Here is a 26,494-nt window from a genome sequence, read left to right as displayed (position 1 = left end):
TGTCTTTAGACTTGCAATGAACTACCAAAGCAGTAGTTGGTTGAGAGTTCTTAATGGTCACATGCCATGATGTCAATGGAGCTATTCTTTTGGAGGCTGCATAACAATTGTCAATGTTAAAAGATAATGCAAAAATTACGAACATAAAAAGCACAGCCTTCATTTTTTAAAAAATTGCCTTAGAATTTCGTGAGTGATTCATTTAACCCTTTAGGATATGAACCATTTATATACAATCAAAATCAATTTTGTATATCTAGAAAGATCTAACCACTTATACCATTTTTAATTTTAATTGATACGTTTTGAAAAAGATGTGTAATTAATTCATGGATATTGTTAAATAGGGTATGTTTTTCCCTTCTGAATACTATGTTCATTTCCTTAATTATATACATATTTGAGGAAATTTTCCATGATTCAGTAGGATACTTGTGTTGATACGTTTCAATCTTATTTTATATGTATGGCATGATTGAAAGTATTTTGGTATAAATTAATTTTTATGGTATAAAAGTAGTCTTTAAAAGTGAAATCTTAAGCATTAAATTGATTTTGCTTAATAAATTACATATTTTGGTATAATTCATAAAGGACAAAAGCAATTTATTAATCTTCCAAAACGGCCATCTCCATACATAATTAGTTAAATAGGTTCTATCGTTAATTCTATGGAGTTCGAACATTCTAGGTAATAGGTATTGGTATAAACTTTTACGTGGATGATCTATCAATGATATTGATAGAAACTAATAGAAGTGTATCAATATTTATCGGTGTCTACCATTGATAGAGTTGAAATTTTGTTATGTTTTGTAAATATTTTAGGTAGTTTGTCATTTACAATGGTTGTTTTATAAATTTTTTAACTAGTTATTCTTTTAATTAATCAATAAACATGGTCACTAAAGAAAGTGAATAATATTTAGTGAAAATTCAAGGTAATCTTGAAATGTAGGAAACAAAACTTAAATGTCAAAGATAAAATTATAACAAATTGAAATTTAGGAACTAAATTGAAACCAAACTTTTAACTTACGGAATTACCGTCTAACATTTTAAATCTTAGGAAGCAATTAGAAACTAGGATATAAAGAATGGTAAAAATGATAATTAAGACATAAACAAACATATATTTCAAAAAAAGACGAAATCATCATTAAATCGTGATGATTATTGTCTAATAATTTATTGAATATTATGTTGATAGTACTAGCATTAACATGTATGGTGTAACGATCCAACTTTTTATACCAGTCGAGGTCATTACCTAAAAGATAAATAACAATTTTGACATTGTCTTAAAATGGGAGAAAACTAGATCTTTATTATAATAACTTTCAAACAACTGTTTATAAAACAAAATTTTACAAAATCGGTGAAATACCATGAAAACATACCGCAACTAGTTTTACAAATTTTAAAGATGATAAAAATAAATAATAAATTATTGAAATAAAATGTTTAAAATCACAAATACTAAAAAAATTAATTATTAAAAGCGGAAGTGAGACTTAGGCATGTCTCATGGACGCTTCATATCACTTGTCAGCTTTCCATTTTTTCTACCATGTAAATCTCTTCTTCTAATTCACCATTTAAGAATAGAAACAATGGCAATAAAAACTTTAATGGTGGTTATTCTAGCAATAGAGCTTTGGTTTGGCTATTGGAAGCATATCCCTCTTTCACGGTTTTCACGATGTTTGTCTTTAATTCTAATTCATCACAAGAAAAATCATCAAATTTTTGTTTTGACTCTCTAAAAATGTAACGACCCAAGACTTTTCAAGCTAAGTTGAGATCATTACTTTAAAATAAACAATACTTTCGGATGGTTTTAAAACATAGCAAAATTTACTTCTTTATTAAATAAATACAAAACAAATGTTTCTCAAGCAAAGTTTGGTACATCAGTAAAATATTAGAAAATGTAAACCTAGTTTGGACCAAAGAAATAAACATAAAGTATTCATTAAGTTCAAAATAAAATTCCAAACAGTTGCATCATGTAAAAACACGTAAAGAGCAAAAGCAAAAGAGTAGAGTCCCTATATAGCAGGTCACGAGCCCATCTTGTCGCTCGTCAATTTGTCATTTCTTTACCTCTGTCTAAAAATTTAATTGTAAAAGAGTATCACCATACTTATTTTTTAGACTTGTACCATCAATGGACAAAACAAGACGACAATGCTGCCAACTAGAAATTGAAGCATATAATGCCATAAAGAAATAAAGGAATCTACCTTCACCATCAACCTTGTATTCAATAAAAAAAAAAACCTATGGACGTGAAAAATGGATATATTGATTCAACAAATAATGTCTAATAAGTGACATCATAGATATATATTGTTTTTGTAAGGGTATATATTATGAACATACACATGGGTTGTTCAAATTCAACATGTACGTAAATGCTGGTAACATCTTGTACGAGTCCTAAGAGATCCTCTAACTTCTTGAAAGCAGCTTCGCATGCACACCAAACTTTTTAGGTAACTGATGTTCAAACCATGCTCACAATGAATATAATGTACTATATCTTTAGAAGTCTCAACTCCGACCTAGATATACTTATTTTTCTTCTTTATCAGGTATTTGATAACATAAAAAGTAGCTTGTCAATAATCTATTAAATAAACATCTATAGAGTATATGTATGTTCACCATCAAACCTAATAACAACTCATAAAGATATGTCACTATGGAAACAAAATGAAGCACGTACTGACTATAAACAATTTTTAAATATGCTTTGCAAAATCAAAACTTACTTGTTTGATTTAATAGTACGATATTGAAAATTGTCTACAATGGCAATGACTTGCAAGGATTTTTTTCAACAAAGCTTTCGTTGAAAAAAAGTCATGGTTTTTTATTTCAAAATTGGAAGAAATCTTGGACATGTCAATATTTTAAAGAAAAAACGGCTCTCATATGCCTAAATGTTTGTTGGCAATGAATTGGAAGGTCTAGTGTGTAGCAGCCAATAAATAAACAATGAGAGCAATGTGTTGGTTTACATTTGATGTTATTATGTGGTAACACCAACAAATTTCGTATAAGTCCACGGGACTCAAGTCCCTCTCAATTTTATCGTCTTACATAATATATGTAAATAAATATATTTAACTTTTAATACTTGTCGCCCTTCCACCTATTTAATAATAATTTTTAAAATTTTCTTTTTTTCCCAAATTACAATCATTCGATTTTCATCTAAGAAATAATAATTATCCACTCTTTACCACCAAAATTAAAGTTAGTAGACTATTCAACTTCATTCAAATTAAAACTACTTTTCTTTTTTATAAAACTTCAATTTAATTTTTTTTTGTAGCTTTTTAATTTTTTTCAACTCCCAGCTTCATAATTTAGCTATTCAACTTCATTTATTTTTTTATTTTATAAGTCTTCAAATTAATTTCTTTTAGCTTTTAAATTTTTTTTTTTTTTTTCTCTTCTTCAACATCTTTTGGTAGATTGTCATGTAAGTTTTTGTTGTTTGTTTTTTTTTTTTACTTTTAAGTTTGTTACTTTATTTATATGCCTTAGTATTAATATTTTATTATTGTTTTTGTTTTAGTTTTTAAAATTTATATTTCAACTTTTTTTGGATTTTTTTTCAATTTTATCTTTTATTTTTTAATTTATGAGGTAAGTTTTGTAATTTATTTATATGCATTTGGTTTTCATATTTCAAATCATTCTTATTTTTTTTGTATTAGTTCATTTGTTTTATACATATTTTATTAATTCTTGAAAACATTTATGGATCTTAAGTAAACTTGTTGGATTATTTATTAATTTTTAAAAGGTATTTATAATTGAGGGTCATTTTAGGAATAATAATTAAGTATATAACAACATCTTAAAAGAACTGCAAATATAACAAAACTAAGACTTGTATCGTTGATAGATTCGTATGGTCTATTAGTGATAGACCAATATTTACAACATGATCTATCGTTGATAGAATTTGACAAATTTTGTTATATTTGCAAATTTTTTAAAATGTTGTTATATACTCAATTATTTTGAATCTAATAGCTAAATTTTGCAACTATCCATTTTTAAAACCACTCACTTATAAATTATTTTGACTAAACTATAAAGCTCTGTGTCAATAATTTTTTTAGATCCGCCACTACGTGATAAACCCATTTTACATTGTTTGCATTGGTAATAGGCTAAATCCTCTTTCAGACATTCTATAGAAACTAAGCAAAGATATATATCCAAACTATCCATATTAAGAAAACTATCTAACTTGGATATAAGACTATTGTATAACTCTTGAAAAAACATCTATTCATAAAATAAAGTTTTTGATATACTGTAACTAATATACTTGTCTGAATCATTGAAAAAACTATCATAATATATTGTAATGTTGGTCATATCTAAAATATATATATGAAAAAAATATAAACTCATCAAAAAATACTGATGTATATTATAATAAAATATAGATGAGAAAAATATAAACTCAGAGGAAAATATGAAGAAGATGAACAACAAAGGAATACAAGATTTTACCGAAAGAAGAAAAAATGGACGAAGATAGAGATTATTTGAAATATTGTAGATAATATATTTCTACGGGGATGAACGACGTAAAGGAATACGACAATATTTGCCTAGAAGAAGAAAAAAAAGACGAAAAGAAAGTTTAGTTGAAATATTATCATAATTGTATGCAATATATATCATATTTAGATAGGGTTGCAAACAAATAAATTAAATAAAAAATCTTCAAATAAGTAATAGTATAAATAGGTAAGATTGGGTTTAGGGTTTAAATATTTCAAGTTTTCTGGTCGTTTTTGAATTTTGGGTGGCTTCCTTTCCATCTTCTTTCTTCTCTCTTACACAATTTTTCTTTTATATTTTTTTGAAAGAATGATATTTGTTTTCAATCAATTATCAATCTTGTATTATTTTTTTCAAAATGTTATTTGGTTCAAGACCGTGTACCAAATATAAAAGATATTTTGTACATGAACTTAAACAAAAAAAAAATCATTAAGATATTGATACACATTGATAGTGTATCAAATCTAAATAATATTAGTACAAGATATTGTATATACACGATCTTGGTACACAATCTTAAAACAATATCGTTTAGATTTGGCACATGATCATGTATCATTTTCTACACTATCGTTTAGAAGAATAATTACACAAGCGTGTATAATCAATTAATCGCGCGTTGACTTGGACATTTTTTTGTATTTTTTATTATGAACTTGGGGACTTTTTTCAATTTTAAAATTGTTCTATACCATCTAAATATTTCGTTAGTTTGTTATATTTTTAAAAAAACTCTTAAATAAATATATCAATTTTCATAAATATATCAAATTTATCCGTAAAATGAATTCATATTAATAAAAAAAATTGAGAATTCAAGTCCTCCAAAGTTTTGTAATAATAATGGAAAGAAAGAAGCGAGGAATGGGGCGTGGGCCCAGAATGAGGGAAGAGAAAAGCATAAGAATGAGCGCTGTACAGAGTTGACCAAAGATTAGGTCGCCCGCCAACGCCATACAAAATTACAAATATCATAAACATACGTACGCCCCATTTACAAACTACAATTATTTTGATTTTGCATTCAGAAACTGGAAACCAACTAAAGGCGTGTGTCTTGCACGGTGTCGTTTCATCCCTCTTCTCTTCTCTTCTCTCCTCTTCTGCTTTCCTCTGTTTTCGTTTGTAAAATTAAAACTAAATCAAAGCATCTTCTCCTTCCTTCCTTCCTTCCTCCTTTTACTCTGTCTTTCCCTTCACCTACCCTCTTCTCCACAATTCCTTCTTCAATCATCTCCTCTTCCCCCCTTCTCTTTCTCTCTCTCCGATCTCAATCCTTCAGGTACGATCTTGCATTTTCTCTCCGATCTCACTTTTTCCCCTACATTTCTAATTTCTCCCTTTTATTTTCGTTTCTATGTTTCCTGTTGTAAATTTATTCTTTTTTCTCTGCGATCTGACTTTTTTGCTTCACGCGCACGCGTTTTTTTTTTTGGTGAGATTAATGCGTTTTAATTGTTCTGGATTTAATGTTTTGGTTTTTGGTATTTTCTCATCTCTTACCCAAGGATTTAGCTCTGAGTTGATTGTTTTTTTTTTTTTTTTGGAATTGTTTTAGATATATCATGGAATTTAATTGATGATCGTTTTTTCATTTCATCAGTATTGATCAGGTTGAAAGTTGACTTGTTAAACAACTGGGTTTTTTTCGTCTTTTCTTGTAAATTTGAGTTTTTTTCTGTTACTTGTGTCTATAATTACTTGCTGCTTCTCTTGATTGTAGGAGTGCTTACAGTAAGTTGGGCCTCTAGACGAAATAGGCTAAATTCTTTGGTTGACTTTTCTGGGTTTTAGAGCTTTTAATTAAAACCTTCATTCTATGGCTACTATTTCTTTGTGTACTACGTGTGTGTGTGTGTGTGTGTGTGGTTAAAACCTTTTCGGGACCGTTCCATTCTTGTGCAGGTTAGGTTATTGAAGGTACAAATGGATAATTTCCTAGGAGGTTTTACAGAGGACTCTACAACCTTTAATCAGGATATTCAAAGATGTCCATTCTTAAGGAATATTAATGAGCCGACAAATTTCTCATTTTCCTCGTCCATGGCTTTCCCAGTACCTGTAAGTTTCTTCTTTCTATGAATTTATAATTTAATGCACTTGTTTTGTCAAAGATAAGAAACGAAAATATTAATCTACCCTCTAACAGTTTGTTTTACAAAATACAACATTGGTCAAGGTTCAACTATGGAAAACACATGGAAAATCAGATATGTATCAATGTTTCCATAATTATTGTTACCATATTCCAACGTAATAGGAATAATATTCTTCATGTTTATTTTTATAGTTATTTATAATACTACATAGATATAATTAGGTAGATATTAATTAGTTTTACAAAACTTGACACATGTAAATGTTAGTTTTACTTTTATACTAATTACCTCTTATCATTTAGCTTAGTTATTCTGGTGTACGTGATAGGCTACTTCAATTTCTGGCTAGTCTGACTTAATAGATGAATTATTGGGATGTTTTTGTTTAGTTATTCTCTTATTGCATACTTTACTTTTACCATTTAGCTCTAGAGTTCAGGTATTATATTTGCTTTTCATCTTACAATCTTCAATATAGGTGGTTGTTATGTCTTCCATGGAATTCTTGTAATTTAGTCTTCCATATAATTCTCATGTTTTTCTGAATTTTAGTTAATCTGATAGCTGTTCCTACTCTCTTGATTAGGTACGTGGAGCTAAAGGGCCAATTTTTGAAGATGGTCCCAATTTTGATATGGCATTTAGGCTTTTCCATGGACGAGATGGAGTTGTTCCACTCTCTGGAAGATCCATGCATCCAGGGAGCGTAGAACTCAAACCAGCCCCATCACAGTTCAATCCTTTAGCAGCGAAGGCAGCCACTATTAGCCTCTCATCCTTCGGACCTGGTGGTCCCTTCAGTTTTGGTTCATTTTCAGAGAAGTGGAAAAATCAGAAGAAGAAATTCGAGTCATCAAAGAAAGAGTCTTCTTCGCAGGTGATCAATTGTTAATCATCTATGGGTTATTACCATTGAGTACTTTAGCTGTGAGATGAAGAATGATGAAATTTTTATGCTGAGATTCCCGTTATTTGAATTGTTGAAAATTTAGGATGAATGCAATCCGTCCTTATCGTTATGTTCATTTTCAGGGTGGAAATTCACAGCATGAAGCAGTGGGCAATGAGTGGCTGCAAATGGGTAACTGCCCAATTGCAAAGTCATACCGTGCTGTTAGCAGTGTTATACCGCTTGTTGCAAAAGCTCTTCAGCCCCCACCAGGCATGAAATTTAGATGCCCACCAGCAGTAGTTGCAGCAAGAGCAGCTTTAGCAAAGACTGCATTTGCAAAGAATCTCCGTCCCCAACCGTTGCCAGCAAAAGTCCTTGCAATCGGTCTTCTTGGCATGGCAGCAAATGTACCTCTAGGAATATGGAGAGAACATACCGAAAAATTCTCACCCTCTTGGTTTGCTGCCGTTCATGCAGCTGTTCCATTTATAGCTATGCTAAGGAAATCTATCTTAATGCCTAAATCAGCCATGGCATTTACCATTGCAGCGTCAGTTTTAGGGCAGGTTATCGGCTCAAGGGCAGAGCGACTTCGACTCAAGGCAGTGGCTTCGAAAAAACTAACCCTACAAGATTCTCTCACGGAAGCTACCCTTTTGCCGGTGGTTAACATGAAGAATGGTCATTGTGGCGACATAGAAAGCTGGAATCCAGTTACCACTCTTCAAGTAGCAGGTCCAGCTTCACCAAATAAGGTGCCGTGCTGATCTCTTAATCATTTATTACGAGTGTTTTGCTCTGTATCCTAATGAGTGTAATTCTTCGATTATACACCAGTTTGTTCATTTGTTTGGAAGCGTTTTGACAATTCAAAATATAAAATGATGAAATAAAAAGTCTCTCCGTGTGTGTGAACTAAGTCTTGGTGGGGCATTTGTGATAAATTCAATTCAATATAGTCGGCTAAAGCACTCGTTGTTTTAGTTGACCCAAGAAAATTGGGAAGTGTTTTTCCTTCAACCTTCCAATAGTAGATGAAGAAAATGCATGGCAAATAGGCCATAATTACTGTGTTGTATCCCTAATCACTTCATCTTTATTTTATCATGCCAGACCTATGTCTTAGTAAATATTAGTAAGGTCTTTAGGAAGGGCTTAGACAGTAAGTTTGTTAAGGCTTTTAGTTATAAATAGTGGGTGGATTAAGTGGAAGGGAGTGGAGAATTTTGTGAGATTTCATTTAAGAATTAGGAAGATAGTAGCCTTTTTGAAAGGTTATGGTATATTATAGTTTCTTCATTGGTATTACAATATAAATCTATCTTTTAGTGTTCTCTATTTATTCATTGTGTTTATGAGTTCTCTTGCTAGCAGATATCCTAACATGTCTTTAATAGTATGTCAAATTCACAAGCTTATTAAGCTTAGATTATATCAATATCTTGAGATTTTGCAAATGTATCATTTACACAATGCATTATATCTTATTTGGAAGACTTACCTAAATAAATCAATTTAGACTCTTTTGGGAGGATTGTTCATGCCTTTACGCGAACTATTCATTTTGTAAAAACTAATATTTGAAGAAGTATATATACATTTAAGAATTAATATATGAAAGATTTTAAAAAATAACCCTAACTTTAGTTGGCTCAAATCATAAGCTTTAGGAGGTTGAATGAAATTTGATGGATGATGTAAATTGGTAAACTTATGAGAGTTTAGAAAAATTGACACCATCGTAAAGTTTTAAGGGTATAAATTGATAGTTGCCTCTGATTTTATTGTTGATAAATAAATTTATATACAAATTTAAGAATTGTACGCACCTGGATCACCTCAAGTGTTATAAGACTGAATAGAATAAAAACAATGACAATTAAATCAAATAAAGAACTAGAAATATTAAGCAAAATTCATAAAATCATAAATTCAAACATCCTGCTAGATTCTAATGGGTGAAAATTTTGAAACTCTAGGAAGATGACTGTTATGCTCCAATCATCTCAAATGGTAGAATCTTGAATAGAAATGTCTTCCATTGGACTACGTAGGTATCAATCATTTTGCAAGATACACGAGATGAGTTCTCGGAGAAGTTGAAAGTTTTGACGAGTGGCAACCCCCAAGAGAATTCTCATGTTGCTCAAAAATCCGGTGCTATCTTCTTTGCAATGAAAGGTGCCAGCGCAAGCACATTGTTCCCACAAATGAGCAGCTTTATATCGAAAAATGCCGCTTACACTCTCGGAATTATCAATTTAAACTCTAAAGGTTATTTCTACGAAGATTGACAATTATATTTTATTTGGATAAGCATTATGTGAAACTACTAATTTTATGTCACGAAAAGTTGTCCATACATCAAATCTAAAGGTATATTTTGTCAATACAACATTTGAAGAAGTTACCTATGGAATGTAGGATTGGTCAGGGTTGGTTTTCAAAGGTAATTTTAATAAAGAGTTTATTTCTAAAAATTTTAGAGTGTAATTGATACAATTATAAATCTCATACCATATTTTTAAAAAGAAAACAAAAATATTGGAAAGAAAAAAGCTCATAGTTACTAGAAACATATGAGTGTTTTATACCTGCTCTTTGAGACGTTGAGTCACTCATGATTCAAAAGACTCAGCGGGTGAAGAACGCACGTCCGGCTCCAAAATTTTTACCTTGGTTTGCAAATTGAGTATCTAGCAAATGAAATATTTGTTCGTCAATCAACTTATACATAAAAGGTTTTGAAAATATTTTATATGGATAAAGCACATTCATTGTACATCTCAACGCAAGTTAGTTCACTATATGTGAAAAAGATATATTTCGATCTAAAAATAATAATGAATAACTTCTTGATCCAGAAGTACCATATCTTAGTATAATTTGTGCACTTTTGTATTTTGCTAATATAATACCAAATATTGTATTTTCAGTAAATTTATTAGCTAGATACAGTTCATCTCCAACAAAAGGGGATTGAAATGAAATTAAACATATACTTCGTTACCTCCTAAGAACAATTGATAAGAGATAATTTTATTCAAATAAATCAAATGTTAATCTAATTAGTTTTGCAGATTCTAGATATTTATCTGATCCACATAAAACTATATCTCATCCAAGTTACCTATTCACATGTGGAGGATTCGTTGTATCTTGGCGATCAGTAAAGCAAACCATAACAACCACCTCCTCAAATCATACCAAAATTCTTGCTAGGCTAGTCGAGAATGTATATGGTTAAGATTGATGACCCAACACATTTGAGAATCTTGTGGTTTGTTTTTTAGTAAACTCTCTTCAACAATATTATACGAAGACAACACAACATGTATAACTCAAATAAAAAGAGGTTATATTAAAGGTGATAGAACAAAGCACATCTCACCAAAACTTTTCTATACTCATAATCTTGAAGAAAATAGCGACATCACATTACAACAAATTTGTTCAAAGGATAATTTAGTAGACTTATTTACAAAATCACTACCTACTGCAACTTTTGAAAAATTGGTGCACAATGGAACGCAGTGACTTAAAAGATCTAAGTGATGTTACCATGAGGGGAGTAAATTTCATTTTTGTAAGTATATATGAAATATTTACTCTTTTTTCTTTATTATGATTTTTTTTTTTTCATTGGATTTTTTCCTAGTAAGGTTTTAACGAGACATATTTCATATATGTAACGAACATCTAAAGAAAAATATTATAAATACTATTAAAATAGGTAGATGCTCATTAATGTGCATAGCCACATGTCAAGCAAACATTATTATTAGTGTCCACCAAGTGTAAAGCAAACATAGCCTTTCTTAGTGGCTATGTAATCCACCTCCTACTTATCAAGTTTCCTATATGAAGTCTATCAGCGATACAAGTTTATATTTGTAAAGTTTTACTATATTTACAATTTTTTTAAAATGTTGTTATATGTGTAATTATTATTGCTAAAATAGTCATTTATGCAATTGTTAAGATTTACTAAATTTAATATAAACGGATATATCTAAATGTATATATAAAGAATTTAATCAAGCCATTGTTGAAAGTAATTTTCCCTCTTACTCTTCTCTTCAAGACCAAACGCTACTTCCCGCTCGTGATTCTGCACTGAATTCCTACATTTCAATTACCATTGAGGCCTTGAATCCATTGCTTTCTAAATTCCTTTCTCAATTTTCTCATCGAAGATCAATCCCTATCATGCTCCTCGGAAGGTCCTTTCAAGTTATCGGAATTCCATGGCCCGATCTCAACGACGGATTGTTCTACAACGATGTCGTTAAACCCCCCGACTCCGGTTCGTTTTCTTTCAATTCAACTTCCACTTCCCCCCCTCCTAGAAATTTCAATTTCATCTTTCACGATTTCTTCTTCTTTGCGTGATTATATATTTCCAGGGAAGTCTTTGATCCACTTCTATTCTTGGAAATATAAGAGTTCGGCTCCACTGGAGGGGTAAGTTCTACTAAAACTCTATCTAGTTTATCGGAATATCTTGTGTTTCATATCTCTTACTCTTAGGTTATTGCTGATCATTAATGTAGCTTGTTTTGCATCTATTACTTTGCAGCTGGTTGCAGCGAATTAAGAACGAACAGGTACGGTGGTCTTTAATTTAGGCAGTTGAGGACATATGTGAAAGAGGTATTTCATTGTTATTTATGCTTGAAGTATTTTGAAACAAAATCAATTTGGTAAGTGTAGATTACAATCGATGGTGAGGTTATCACAGATCCAGAAACTATTCTCAGGTTCTTTACTTTGATTCCTTTGCTACAGATTTTATTGGCATGTTTAAAAGTTTCCATCATACCATTAATTGTTTTCAAATATTACAAATCTGTAGAATTGGTTCTGATTTGGTTTATCGTCGACTTCCATGGAAAGAACCGGATACCCCTTATTTACTCGAGATTCTTTACGAAGACAATGAAATGGTAAATGCATTATAGCTGGTTCTTTCTTTTTTGTTGTAATCTGTGTTATTGGTTGCTTCGAGTTTCCATGAAGTCTTAAAGTACCTTCTATTCTTCAGATTGCATTAAATAAACCGTCTGGCTTGCAAGTGTTACCTGGTGGTGTTTTTCAGCAACGGACAGTTTTGACACAGCTTCAGTGGTGGTCAAGTAAGCAGAGTTTCTCCGTCTCAGAAGAGTTGCACCCTGTTCCTGTTCATCGTTTAGGAAGGGGGACTTCAGGTTAGATTGCATAAACCCAATGGTGAACAAGATCATCCTTTATACGTGGAAGCTTTATTATTATTTACTATCTTTGTCGGATATCTGAGTACTTGTCAGCCTATGCCAAAGTCAAACGAAGATTGTATGCGATAGCATTATATGCACAAGGCATTAGCACTTTGTGTTGGAATGAAACAACGAGCTGATACTGCGTGGGATGTTGAAATGTGGAATTAGTCATGAGATTTAGGGTGCTTCTTTCAACTATAGATGTCACCTTTTTCCTACTTGGTGTGCTGTTCCGTAAGAATTTCTCTAGCACCCTAAATAGAGGATAGAAACACCATCAGTTCATTTATCAACATTAGGTATCCTTGAAGAATTCTGTATTGCTACCACATTTCTTGGTTTAAATGAAGCACTATTTCTCTAGGTTGTTGTGGAAGTTCATATTGCCGAAATTAATGCCAGAGAGATATTTCACTGTGTCTAGTACTCTCAGTTTGATAAATACCCAAAGTTGTTACGCTAATCATGTATGGTCCTTTTACAAGATACCATTTACTTTTGGCCATGGACTATTGTCAACTTTTTGGTAAATGGATTATTTTTCCTCACTTTCATGATACACTAATCAAATATGTTGAAAATGTACTTCAATTTGGTCTTTAAAATGCTTCATTATTCCCTGCTTATTTCTATTTACAAATCCCTCAGGAATATTATTATGTGCAAAAACAAAGCTCGCCAGAACACAGTTTGCTGCATATTTTGCTGAGGGAACATCTTCCGTTAGAAGAAACAGGTTTAGGAACATACCTTTAGTACATTTCTCGCCTTGTCTCTGCATGTGGATTTTATATATGCAGAGAATGATAGTTTGTTTGTATTTCCTATAAGCTGATAAGCTTTTGTCTCCTACCATCTTTCAGTGGCTTTCCTAGTTCGTAATCTTCTTGATGGTAAAATTTAACTTTTACCATTGTGGAAATTGTGAAAATTTACTTTGTTGTTCCACTACTTAGAGTTTTATTCTTATGATAGCTAGAGTTACATAATTCAATGATAAGTTCTTGGTATTGTGCTACTTCTACTTTATTCTACATTATAATATGAAGATTTTTCTGCCAATGGACATAACTCAACTGGTTAAGTCATGTACCCTTGAGTCCTTTACTAAAAGGTCAAATATTGAAAAAAAAGCATGAAGATTCTTCTCAAACATATGTTAGGTGCACGTGCACCAATCGGGCTGAAGAAGGTTCTGGTTCTGGATTTATGATGTCTACCATATTGCTAGGTTTCTGAATAATGATTTTGGACCACTAGTTTTGCAAATCTAGAAAGATAAATACATGTGAATTCTGTCTGGTAATCAAATAATTGGGCTGTCCGTGTGAGTATTTCATTAATTTTAGTTTCTTTTTTCTTTGTCAAATAAAGAAAACAAGAATGAATAAATAATATGTGGACGAGGCTGAAGACGAAGCAATCACAGGTTATGGGCATACGTGGATTCGGTCAAAGAATTTAAGGAAACTGCATCGTCATCTAGGCTAGTACCGGAAACTCTACATTGATAGGAGGAAAATCTTTTGTGTATATATTATATACATTAAGTTACCAGAATTGATAATTTTTCACCTCATCTGCACCCAAGTTACTGGTTTTCAGCTGTACTCTCTAGCAAAATATAAATCACCATCAGCCAAAATGACAGACATTAGAAACATCTGAATGTGTAATGTCTTCTTTTTTTTTTTGGTAAAATGTAAGGGTTGAATGTAATTTAGTTGTTAACTGGGATAGCTCTTGTTTTTAAGGACATTTTGTCTTATATTTGTATCTGTGATTGATTTCCACCATATTATTAATGTTTGAACCCGACTTAGAAACAGCACTATGGAGGAAGGTACAAAAAGGAAAATTTCAAAAATATATCGTGCGCTTGTGACTGGAATAATTCATGATGATGAGGTATATATATATTGATACTTCTCATATAACTTCTTGTGGTTATAGTCTTGTAGCATTTTCATTTCATCCTTAGAATTTTTCTACTGTTCCCATTCTTGTAAACGGTACTGAGCTAGTAATATTAATTCTAAAATGTTATATGTTAGATGATAATTGTTTGACAATCTATTAGCAAAGGTCGTTTGTTCTGAAATAACATAAAGGTGACGTTGAAAACTCTAAACATAGTTGAAATTTTAAATTTGTTGCAAATAGTTGCAGCGCTTTCTCCCTGAGTTAGTGTGCAGAATAATAGAGGGTTTGGTCTAATAAGTGGTCATTATATCACCGTAAATTGAAGAGTTTTGTTCCTGTTCTTTCTTGCTTCATATATATATGATTGAGAATTCTTTTTACAGGTGAGCGTTGACCAGCCAATTGGAAGGATGCAATATCCTGGGGTTGCGCAGGGCCTGTATGTTGCCACTCCCTCAGGTTTTTGGTTGCATTTTATATGTTGATTCTTGAGGACTGTTGCTACCATAAATTGTACCATATAGGGAAAGCATAAACGATAAATCTCAAAGTTTTTGGCTAAGAAAGAGGAGTGCCATAATTTATGGAGTTCTTGATAAATTTAGATGTTCATCACGTTATTGTACTGTTCATGTTTATTTCCATTGTGTATCTGACCGTTTCTTCAATATTTATTAGCTTCAATACTCAATCACATATGCTTTTTTGAATTAATAACTTGAGCAGGGAAACCAGCTTGCAGTAAAGTCAATGTTCTTGAGAGAGATGAACAAAGCAAACACACATTGGTCCAGGTATCCCATTTTGTTGCACATTCTGCTTGTACTTCAAAACTACGAATTCTTTTTCTGCTGTACTGAGATTTACTGCCAAGCTTTCAATTCTTCACTTTGTTTTTATAAATTAGTTAAGATCGATTGAGATGGCATTCATTAATTTTGCAAGTCATTTAAATAAACTTTGCATCTGGTCTAATAGTGAAAAATCTTCTGAAAAGGAGAATGAATAGTGTGATGTACTACAGTTTAAAGACTTTAAGTTACGTCGTACATTTACAGGTAGAAATTCAGTCTGGACGGCCCCACCAAATCCGTATCCACCTTTCTTCAATTGGACATCCTCTATTAGGTAATGCTGTTAAAAGTAATTCATTCATTCATCAACTTCTAAATCTTTTTAAGTTCTCAACTTCATTATGAATGTGTTGAAAATTCTTTGCTAAAGTTTTCTTTCTTTTTCTTTTTCTTTTTTTTTGGTAGGTGATCCTCTCTATGTTGCTGGCGGGCAACCAAACTGCCTTCATTCTGAGGTAGTAAATCAGAGTTTTGCAGAAGACGGGTATGAATTTGGTGTTTTGTTTAATTTCATTCTTTATATTCTTGTCAGCATAAAACATTTTTTTTCTTTCTTAAAAAGTATCCTAAAACAACCTAGGAGGGGGATTTGAACCCAAGACCTCTTGTTTTCGGATATATACATACAAATGCTAGTTGAACTAAACTCATATTGACCAACATAAAACATTTAGTTCAAGTAACTATTGCGATTTGCATCTTTCTTTAGATAATACATGAATTTAATTCTTAACCCAAATTCATTATTTCAAAATTAACTTGGTTTTTGGAAACATTGATAAAATAACAAAACAAGAAATTTAGAAGTGGAAGAAATGTAAGCTAGTTTTAAACAAAAAAACAATCAAATGATTATCAAACAAAAGATCATTGTTCTTTTTGTTTAGAGTGAATCATAAAATGCAAGACTATATTTTGTTTGATAAATTGATGGAAAGGTTACAATACTAATTACAAGATATAGATAGAAAAGAACCACTCATATGAACTCCCCAAAATTAACACTATGAGGGGAAATGTCTGGAATGTTATGCACGGTGTAGATTGTAGAATAGTTAACCCATTTCATGGGTTTATAGTCCCGTTCTAACTAAAGCTTATGTCTTTTCCTTTTTTCCAACAAAATCGTGTATATATATTTATATTATGATGTGCAGAGGTTACGAAAGGCCTACGAAACCTGTGCCTGGAGATTGTGGCTACTACTTGCACGCGCATCAGTTGATTCTCTATCACCCAAAAACAAATGAGGTATGTTCTGAGATATTTGGGTCGTTAAGGATTTATTCGTGTGATAGGAACTCGTAATCATGTGAATTATGTGTGCATTCTTCTTCTTCTTTTCTTAATTCTTTCTTTCTGTGTATTAACTAAAGAAAGTACAAGGGTTTTCTTGTGTTGTTGAAGGTTGTGAAGATCATCGCACCACTTCCTCCGATCCTTCGCACACGTATTGAGGCTGAAGATGTCCACGAGTGAAAGTGGGTGGATAGATGTTTGCGTGGATGTCCCGAAGATTAGTTCTATTCCCTTTTCATATACTACTACTTCATTACTTTTTTTCTTAATTTTTAATCGCCACATGAAAATACTTACGTGTTTTCTCAAAAACTGCTATACGTTGGTAGGAGGTGACTGAAAACACAATAACAAAATCTCTTTTATAAAAAGTTAAAGTAATTGAAACTTGTTTCGACCTTTAGAAAGGCGAGAAAGGTTCAATTTAAACAAAGCAAGAGAGGGGTTTTATCAAACCATCTTATCATCTATGAACTAATTAAGTTCTAAGTTACTGACTAAATTTATAATAACAAAAATTCTATGGACATTTCTACAGAAATGTGTCCTTCAAATGTAACGTGTTAACTCTGCAATGGGCAACTGATTGAATATAATTTTTTTTTTTTGTTTTGTTTTCCTAGAAGACGGCAATAAGAGCCGTCAAATTCTGCTATTGATTAATCAACATGAAAGAAACTATGATACATGGGGGGTTGCAGCAAAAACAAAGAATTTGCTGCTGAGAAAGCCTCTCTCTCTATTGAAATGGCTCTCTCTGAAGCATTATATATAATTTTATCTACTAACCAAACCTAAGTTCTCTCTCATATTCTATTATGACCCACCACCACCACCGCCCTCATTACAACAACTCTCTTCCACATTCATTTCTCCAACTACTTCCTCCTTCCTACTATTATTTACCTCCCTCTTCTGGGTTTCCTTGTTTGAGTTTGATGTCTCTTCCTTGCAACCAGATGGTGACTGCTCGGTCGGGGAGGAGGCTGGCTTAGAGAGATGATTGAATGTAGGATATCTGGATAATAGGGTGGTGGGATCAGGCAATGACAAAAGCCCAGTGCGTATTTGGTTGCCATCCCAAATTCCATAACTTCTTGAGGGAGTATTCTCCTCTTGGCCTGGAGAGTTCTTACAATTGAACTTGGCTGTACTTAGATTCCCATGGCTGTTTACTTTCAATCTACGCTTGAACTTGTGGTGAGGCTCGGTCGTCTTGATTCCGTTCTCACTGGATCCAGATTTTGAACTCGGCACAAATGAGGAATGTGTAAGAATTTGACCAAATAATTTTATGTCGCCATTTCTAGACGATTGCTCAGAATCAGACAAACTACGTGAATGCACTCTCACATGATGACGCCCTTGTTCCTCCTTAGCCGATGATGTTATGTGAGAGTTTGAGGGTATTGAAGGGCAATCTGTTGCATGGGAATCAGCTTTATCACCTCGAGCTGTGCTAGCATCGACATTTCCTCTCTTGGTTTCAGTATCTGAAACATTTCCAACTGATGTTGCAACCAAAACAGAAATGTCTTGTTCTTTTGCAGTTTCATCAGATATGACTACATGTTGCTGCTCATGTATCAAACCATTCTTATCATTGGCAGAATTCACTGACTGGCAGTCGTCATCAAAACCCGATTGAGAGCCATCCTTCCTAGTACATTCATCATCTGACACCATAGCATCCACAGCAGCATTACTACAAGTCTTTGAGGATGGATTGACTTCCTGATGGGTAGATTGCAGATTCATGGATTCCGATTCACCACCACTTATACTCATTACAGCCTTTGGCAAGTCATCAACCACCCGCGAGCCAACCATTTCACAAGGAAAGGCATCTTTGGTATCTACACCTCCTTCACCATTGCTTCTATCAGCATCATGCCCATTTCCATTATCTGGCATTTTCTTTGCAGAACATATTAAATCCAACCCGAGGCACTTCCGTGCTTTGCTAAAGAAGACCTTGCATTGGTCCGTGGATTTTGATCCTACATGGGTAGAGATCACAGAGAAATTCTTCCCATAAACTGACACCGCTTCTATGAAAAGAGACTTCTCCCCATCCGTCCAATAGGAAGGACCCATTTCTCCACAACTCTCGTCAGAAAAAATCTCATTGTCAACATACCGTGGAACATTGGTTGTCATACGCTGTCTTAATACGGTAGTAACACCCTTTTTGCACTTCAAATCCTGAGAACTGTCTCCTCGGTTGAAATTACTAGTGACACACGAACCCATGGCTTCTGAAGAAAGAGAACCACATATACCAGCCAAAACATCAGCCGCCACCTTTTCTCTTTCATTTCCAAAACCATTAAGACCTTTGGCCCTTTCTGATAGACCATCATCGAATTGAGTTATGTGATATGAAGTTCTTCCACCAGACCTGCTGCTGGAATACTTATGAGCACGGGCAGTCATCGTTGAGGCGGCACCCAACATGTCAAGAGAAGCGGCATTCGTTTCTGGATTCCATTTCTTCCCTGTTGTCATCAAATAGTTACTAGTGGAGGACTTCACTTTCTTCCCAAACTCCAGCTTCTTTGTTTTCTCAAAGCAATCAGACTTGTGGTTTTTGTAGTAGAACTCGACACAGTCTGCTGTTGTTTTATGATCAAGAAAGGATGCAATTTTCCCAAAATCTTTCCCAAAACATTCCAACTTCTCCATAAAAACATCTTTCTCTTCTGAGGTCCATGGATTAATCATTGCCCTTTCCTTCTCAACTGCACAAGGGTTCTCAACTAATCCGTTGTTAGAGATGAACCTTGAGCCCATCTTATCCTTCTGGTCCAGAACTAATGCGGGCATCTTCAATGTCCTCCGGTACTGCTTAATCTGGGGAGTAGAAAGCTGCATGCTCACATGCTTAAGTATCTCTGTGCTAGAAACGGGGTTCAGATTTCCTGCTGCAAGTCAAGTTTTAAAATTCAAAATGATTATATCAATTGTATCACATTAGGAGATTCTTCTCCAAAGACGTACACCTTCCTGATTTAAAGAGGAAAAATATTTACATGAAGGTAAAGTGATGATGAAAATGAAAAGGGGAAAATCCTCAAACGAATATCACAATATCACAATAGCAAACGTGAAAAATGAAAAAAAAAAAAAAAAAATGACTAAAGAGGTTGCTACCTAAAACGAGAGTTCGAATGAGACGTAATATTTCTAGAAAAAAACTGTCATCACTAAGGCTCTTAATTTAAATAAAAAGAAATAGAAACAATTGCTTTCAAACAATACAAAGGGCCAAGAAAAAAACAAGCCCACCAAAATCTCCCACCAAAGAAAGGGGGTTGGCTCCTATGGATGATTTGATTGATGTTTTCTTAAAAAAACTAAACTTATGAATATTACTTCTACCCATTAATTTCTTACTTTTTAGGACCATTTGTAAAAACTGTCTTGAAAACTTAAAAAACAAGTTCTTAGGAACTTGTTTCTGCTTCTGGAATTTGGCAAAGAATTCAAGTGTTCAATTAAGATGAAAATCATAACAAAGAGATTGTAAGGAAACAAACATAGTTTTCAAAAACCAAACAATCAGACAGGGCCCTAAATTATTATAAGGCGGCACACCTTCCTCTCCCTTCCAAATAAGTAGTCATTTCCCATACAAAAAAGAACGTGCAGTCAACTTATTTAACATCACAGTGCCGATTCACAGTACCTCAAGACAATAAACTTAATTGGTAAATCAAGTTCAGTATTTAAAAACTAAAACATGAGGAATGATGCGGATGGTCAACACTAAGATTGGTCAGGTGGAAGAAATTTCACCAAACTACCCAAGCACTTCAAATAGGGTGATACTTGGGTAGAGAAGCCAAAATTAACACACGTACATTTAGTTTAAGAATTAAAATATAAGTTAAGCTTGAGATATGCAAACTAATACCCATGACTCAGAGAAGTTAGAGGACCAAATAGCATAGAATGGAAAGCAGATACAAAACTTGAGGCAAATTAAGTTATTAACGTGGATATAAGAAGAGGCAAGTTTAGAGCAAAACCTGTTTAAAACATTCTTGAACTTAAGGACATAGATTAGAAGTTTCCTTACCTGGTGAAGGCATACGGTATCGAATGGAAGATCGGTTCTTCTGATAGCCACTGTAATTTGTCCACAAACTCAACTGATGTTTTTTCTGAGATTTAGCTCGTAGCTTCCTTACAGGAGGCACATGCAAATTCTCCTTCCACAAAGACTGGTAGGCTTTAAACTTAAGGGTAATTACTCTCTCCTTAAATCTTAGTAACCGTTTCCTCTTTGCAAATCTCTCTTTCACTAAACATTGATTCTGTGAGCAGGCATTTGTACTCCAAATATCAATCTTACGTTCATTGGTAGGCAACATCCCGATTAAAGCTTCAGAAGCCTTACATGCAGATTCTTTATTGGATGCCAGAATTAAATCAGACACACTATCTCCTCCCTCAGCACATTCATACATATCATTAGCAACAGGATGTACTGTGACACCTTCACTCTTTATAGGCACGCTATTGTCTATATAGGCTGCAATATTTTCTTTCACACTGCAACCATAAATTGTTAGCTTCTCTTTCATGACAGATTCCTTCACATCCAACCTCCCAGACCTATCCTTATCAGCATACACTTCTTCCAAGTCACTTGTAGAATGTGCCATCGTTTTTGAAATAGTATTTGCAGAAGTAACAACTGGCAGGGTAGCAACTGCATTAGCGACATTGTTTTGCTCTTCAAAGAATTTATCTCCCACCAGCAAAGAACTGGATGCCAACGTGAAAGAAAAGTAACCCTTACTTTCAGATTTCAATCCCTTCAGCTCATTTTCAAGTAAATCAATTTCAGACTCAGTTGTCTCCAACACTTTAGAAATTTGATTTTTATATATAAGCAGCTTACTCAAGGCAGTGGAATCCACTGAAATCGAATCATTAGATTGCAACAGTTGAATGAGTGGAGAACACAAATTAGCTATTGAAAAATTATCCAACTTCTCTACAGTGGACGTTCCCTCATATTGATTCTGAAAACAAGAGCCAGGTGAACCATGAAAGTTACTGACATCATTATCACTCGATGCCTTTCCAAATGATTTTTCATCCCCACCTACACATGAAACACAGATGCAGAAGTTTGATTTCAGTAAAATACAGCACATTTCACCTAATAGCAAGAAAGACAACAATCTGGAGTGATCAAAAGACACGACAGTATTTAGAAGCAACAAATTTTCTAAATGAAACCCTTCAATTTATGATACCCTCCAAAACTACTCACGGGCGTAAGATGTATACCATTGTAATGGATATCAGAAATTTCATCCATCAAATCACTGTTGACCTAGCCCCTTTCGATATATATATATCCACCAAGAACCTCCTACTTCTGATATGCCTACTAATCCATCCCTCTTTGTAGTAAATAATATAACAACTTTCATTGAGGAAACAAATGAAAGAATACAAGAACCAAAACAACCAAGCCCGCAAAAGGAAACCAACTAGAGAAAGGGCCTCCAACCATACAAAATAGTCTTAAAGAATAATTACAAAAGATCTTTGAAATCAAAGCCAAAAGGAAAAAATAAAATCTAACGAGGGGCCACATATCACTAGGATTTTCTCTGACCCTCCAATCACAATTCTTATTTATGCTCAACCATCCTGTTAAAAGAATGCTCTACCATCAAATTATTGTTTACCTTTCTTGTGATCTTGTCAACTATCAAATTATTATCTAAAAATCTTGTACTACTGGTTTTACCTATCTTCAACACATACCTAATTTTTTCAAACATGCTTAATACTATTTACTCTTTTGTTGATCTGCCCTTCATAGTTTAGTTTATTAGCATCTTCTTACTCATTGATCCCCTTCACCACCACAAGGAAATTTTTTTCTTTTAAGCTGACATAACCCTTATATGGCATTCCCACGTCTACAAAAGATGAGAACTTTAAGAACCCTCTCCTCCTCCTAGAGTCTGCTGGTACAATGAATGTTTTTCCCGCCCCCCTCCAGGACTCACTTACCCTTCCCCACTGTTGCTTTTGATCCCCTAGATTCCATGTTCTGGTTCTTGAAGTTAACATGAAGACAATCGTGTTTTCTTACTCATTATTGCCTCCTATGCCACAATAATAGGTTGAGTTCATTAAATTATAGCATGTAGTTACTGATTAGTGATTACCGTGTTTTCTTTTCTAAAATTTGTAGCTTCTTATGGCAATGGAAATATTTAAAGCATTTGATAATTAGAGAATTTCTTTTGTAATTTTTGTTAACTCTGATTGAGACTATTTTGCATTCGATATAAATCTATATATAATCATTAATATCTTCTTCTACTGGCATAAGTTGAATGCATGAAAATTTGAGATATTATCACTTGATAAACACCATACGAAGTGAAAATTTGCCCCACCATAAGAAAAGCAAAAAAGAGCTGCGTACCTGGAGGGGAACCACTAATGACAGAAGAAGGGGTGGCAGGTGAGGTACAATCAGCAAATCCTGAGCCTCGGGGGCCTTTTTCAATCAAGCTAGAATTCAGAGAATGAGTAGATTCTGCAGTAATATTTGTGAAGGCAGTGCTGCCATCAGGAACTTCGACCTTTTTTTTCTCATACTTGGCAAGTCCCTCACCCCATCCTAGCCGCGGCTTCTTCCTGGCACTTGCGTCATCATAAGGGAGAGAAGACATGGCACACTCAGCATGGTCGGCTGAAGGAGAAAAATTTTGTGATGCATTTTTCGACACAGTCTCAGACTTTCTATCATTAGAATCTAGAGCTTCAATGCTCTTTTTGCTACTGGAGTGGCCCGATGTTGATGTTCGTGAAGACAAGCCACCAGAACGTGTCCATTTAAGAGGCTTCCACCCTGAGGAACTCACTGAATACTCCCGATCACGTCTCTGGTTTGTGCCTAACCCATTGACATCATCGACCTTATCATGCTGGCCTTTTACCTTTTCTCTCGGGTTTACAAAGTCAGAATGAGAATGAGAGGGATATATCAGCATATCATGAACTGACCTCTGATCATAATTTAGATCATGCTGCATTCTACCACCATTGTTTGTAGACCCATTACTTGTTGCCCAAGAATGGCCTTTCCAATCTCTTTGACTAAAAGATCTGCTTTCCCTACCGTTCCTAGCATACTTCCCATCGCCATGTGAAACAGATGGCCGGCTACTGACGTTCTCAAGCATCTTGTTATTGAATGACATGGAAGGCCCATAACCGTGACCATATTCCTCAGAGAACACATGCCAACCCCCCTGCCTACCATGACCTTCAGAAATATTTCAAAAAAGAAAAGGAAAATGGAAAAGAAAACACAATCAATACAAGCAAAGGATCTAACATGGGGCAAAATTTGAAAGAAAATAATCCGAGCAATTTCTGTAGCAAAACTAAGATTTCTAGTTGGGACGAATCCAGGCGATAAACCTCAGATCTAACCACCAATACTTTATAAAATCATGAATATATAACAAACCCTTGGTTCAACTAGATCTATCAGAAAGAGAGGATCCAGAATTTAATTAATGAACAGAAGAAAAACTTTTCTTGGGTTTCAATTAAGCAAAACAATAGTAGTATATGCTCGGAACTACGAGTCTCCATAAAGAACTCAACAGGGGAAGAGATGTAGAAATCTTTTGATTCTATAAAACCTAAATAATTCAAAAAGAAATCAGAAATGAATGAATTGCTCACCTGGAGGTCTCCGAAAATCACCTGATCCCCACCTACTAAACTCACGGGATCCGTGACTGGATGAATCTCTCCATCTGGGTAAAGGTCCGAGGAACTCTGACCTCTCGTGTTTCCTCTCCTTGAAGAAGTCCTTCCGATCCCAGGGCAAAGGTTCAGGCGGCATGAAAATGAGGCCAATAGCATGGGCACCCTCAAAGAACAACCGTTTTCAACGCACAGCACGAGGAGCGCCCCAAATAGCACCGCCGGAAATCAATTCAACTACTTTCGCAACCATGTCAAGCAAGAATCCTCAGTAACAAAACTTTCATATCCTGCCAAAGGAATTGCCAAAGAGAAAACCAAAAACAAAATCAACTCAACACAATCATATCGATCGGTTCTGCCTCCTTTCACTGGACGTCTAAGAACGAAAAAACGCCGATATGTAGCAGCCACACCACACGGGTAACTGCAGACCAAATCTTGAAGAAAAACCACCAAAACGAGGAAGAAAAAACAGAAGGAAAAGCTATACAGGCGTACGTGATGAATAGAGACTGAAACGGGTTTGAAATTGAAAGGGTTTAGAACCAGAAGGAACCGACAATGGCGATTGAAAGGCTCTACGACATCACATGCAAAACCTCAATCTAAGTTAGAGTTCGCAATCTCCGCCCTTCGTATCTCCTCAGCGACCTTCAATCTCTAAACTCTCTCTCTCTCTCTCTCTTCCTCTGATGGCGGACGGAAAATTTTGCCTCCGGAGCGAGAAAGTGAGAATTTGAGCCGATAAGGGATGAAAGAGAACCCTGACAGAGAAGAGAAAGAGGGAGAGATTGGTTCTCCGGATCTCAATTAAACTCTCAACCCTATTCAATATTTTTCTCTTCGCGTCCGCTTTTTTTCTTATTTCTCTTTTACTCCCTCTTCTTTTGTTAATATCATTTTCGTCCATTTCTTCCCTCGGTTGGTTCCATTAGATTTCAGGACTTTTTTTTTTATCAAACTCAATTATTTCAATAGCCTTTTATTTTTTAAAATGAACTAAATTCAACTTCACCATGAAATCTTATTTTGGTTGGGTTTAGTTGATAAGTAAAATGTTAATACATACCCATCTAATTTAATTACTTTTCCATATTGAATTAAGATTAATATCAATTTATACAATGAATTTTTTACTTTTTAAAGCGTTAAAAAAATGTGTAACGTCCTAGACCTAGAAATTGAAATTTGAATCCCCAGTTAAAGTTCTTTCCACATACCAACATAAGTTTTGTCCCCACTCACATATATCTTAGAAAAATTTTCAGAAGATCACCCCACAAAGAATTGCTCGAAAGCCACTGAAAAGAAGTTCACCCAACATATAATTGCATAGAAATCACGAAAAAGAAATGTGCATCCTCTTGGTATAATCATTAACTTAATTGTTTTAAGTCTTTCTTAACCTTACTTTCATGTCTTCAGAGTCCCTTTTCATTCAAATGTGATATCAATTCCTTGATGTTCCCCTCATAAACTTCATAACGTTACAAAACACATGAGTTTGGTTAGATTGATAAATTTTTCCAGACAGTTGGATTTTTTAAACACTTCTAAATAGCATAGTAGTTGTATCATTAACCTCAAAACGTAAAAGATTCAATTCTCCATAATACACTAATCTTACGAAACAAAAAGTTTTTGAAAAAGTCACAATAAACTAATAGTACAAGTTAAATTTAAGATTCATACAAAATGATCATTATATTTTAACCTTATTTTATAATTACTTTTAATTTATTTAGTCGGATACGTGCAACTTAATATATTTAAACTTAATCTCATACTTTCCATAAATCTTAAAAT

General features: G+C 33.8%; 3 protein-coding genes across 8 annotated transcripts; 2 read left to right on the top strand and 1 right to left on the bottom strand.

The window, feature by feature from the left end:
• Positions 1–5,598: 5,598 nt before the first annotated feature.
• Positions 5,599–8,610, top strand: LOC101212152. Of its 2 annotated transcripts, none has more exons than XM_031886272.1 (4): positions 5,599–5,881; positions 6,510–6,660; positions 7,285–7,575; positions 7,731–8,610. In XM_031886272.1, the coding sequence occupies exons 2-4, from the start codon at positions 6,526–6,528 to the stop codon at positions 8,355–8,357; spliced, it is 1,053 nt and encodes a 350-aa protein (XP_031742132.1). In that variant the 5' UTR covers positions 5,599–5,881; positions 6,510–6,525; the 3' UTR covers positions 8,358–8,610. The 2 variants fall into 2 exon arrangements, with proteins under 2 accessions (XP_031742132.1, XP_004143803.1); XM_004143755.3 differs by having other exon boundaries at positions 5,600–5,881; positions 6,505–6,660.
• Positions 8,611–11,643: 3,033 nt separating this feature from the next.
• On the top strand, positions 11,644–17,331 carry LOC101219816 (RNA pseudouridine synthase 5). 3 transcript variants are annotated; one of them, XM_011657009.2, is made up of 14 exons: positions 11,644–11,896; positions 11,997–12,054; positions 12,170–12,197; positions 12,304–12,350; positions 12,446–12,536; positions 12,635–12,797; positions 13,497–13,584; positions 14,678–14,756; positions 15,155–15,230; positions 15,498–15,565; positions 15,830–15,899; positions 16,031–16,109; positions 16,783–16,876; positions 17,012–17,331. In XM_011657009.2, exons 1-14 carry the CDS (start codon positions 11,800–11,802, stop codon positions 17,102–17,104), a joined length of 1,131 nt encoding a protein of 376 aa, XP_011655311.1. In that variant the 5' UTR covers positions 11,644–11,799; the 3' UTR covers positions 17,105–17,331. The 3 variants fall into 3 exon arrangements, with proteins under 3 accessions (XP_011655311.1, XP_011655312.1, XP_011655310.1); XM_011657010.2 differs by having other exon boundaries at positions 14,672–14,756; positions 17,033–17,331; XM_011657008.2 differs by having other exon boundaries at positions 14,672–14,756.
• Positions 17,332–17,480: 149 nt separating this feature from the next.
• Positions 17,481–25,480, bottom strand: LOC101219573. 3 transcript variants are annotated; one of them, XM_031885794.1, is made up of 5 exons: positions 25,187–25,479; positions 24,662–24,975; positions 23,388–24,233; positions 21,006–22,040; positions 17,488–19,848 (listed from the first exon to the last, which is right to left on the bottom strand). In XM_031885794.1, exons 2-5 carry the CDS (start codon positions 24,822–24,824, stop codon positions 17,741–17,743), a joined length of 4,152 nt encoding a protein of 1,383 aa, XP_031741654.1. In that variant the 5' UTR covers positions 24,825–24,975; positions 25,187–25,479; the 3' UTR covers positions 17,488–17,740. The 3 variants fall into 3 exon arrangements, with proteins under 3 accessions (XP_011655309.1, XP_031741654.1, XP_004143829.1); XM_011657007.2 differs by having other exon boundaries at positions 17,481–19,845; positions 24,662–25,480; XM_004143781.3 differs by having other exon boundaries at positions 24,662–25,479.
• Between the last annotated feature and the right edge of the window lie 1,014 nt (positions 25,481–26,494).

The sequence above is a fragment of the Cucumis sativus genome, chromosome 5, assembly GCF_000004075.3.
Source record: "Cucumis sativus cultivar 9930 chromosome 5, Cucumber_9930_V3, whole genome shotgun sequence".
NCBI lineage: Eukaryota > Viridiplantae > Streptophyta > Magnoliopsida > Cucurbitales > Cucurbitaceae > Cucumis > Cucumis sativus.
The sequence above is the reverse complement of the archived record's forward strand: the minus strand, read 5'-3'. Positions and strand labels throughout refer to the sequence as shown.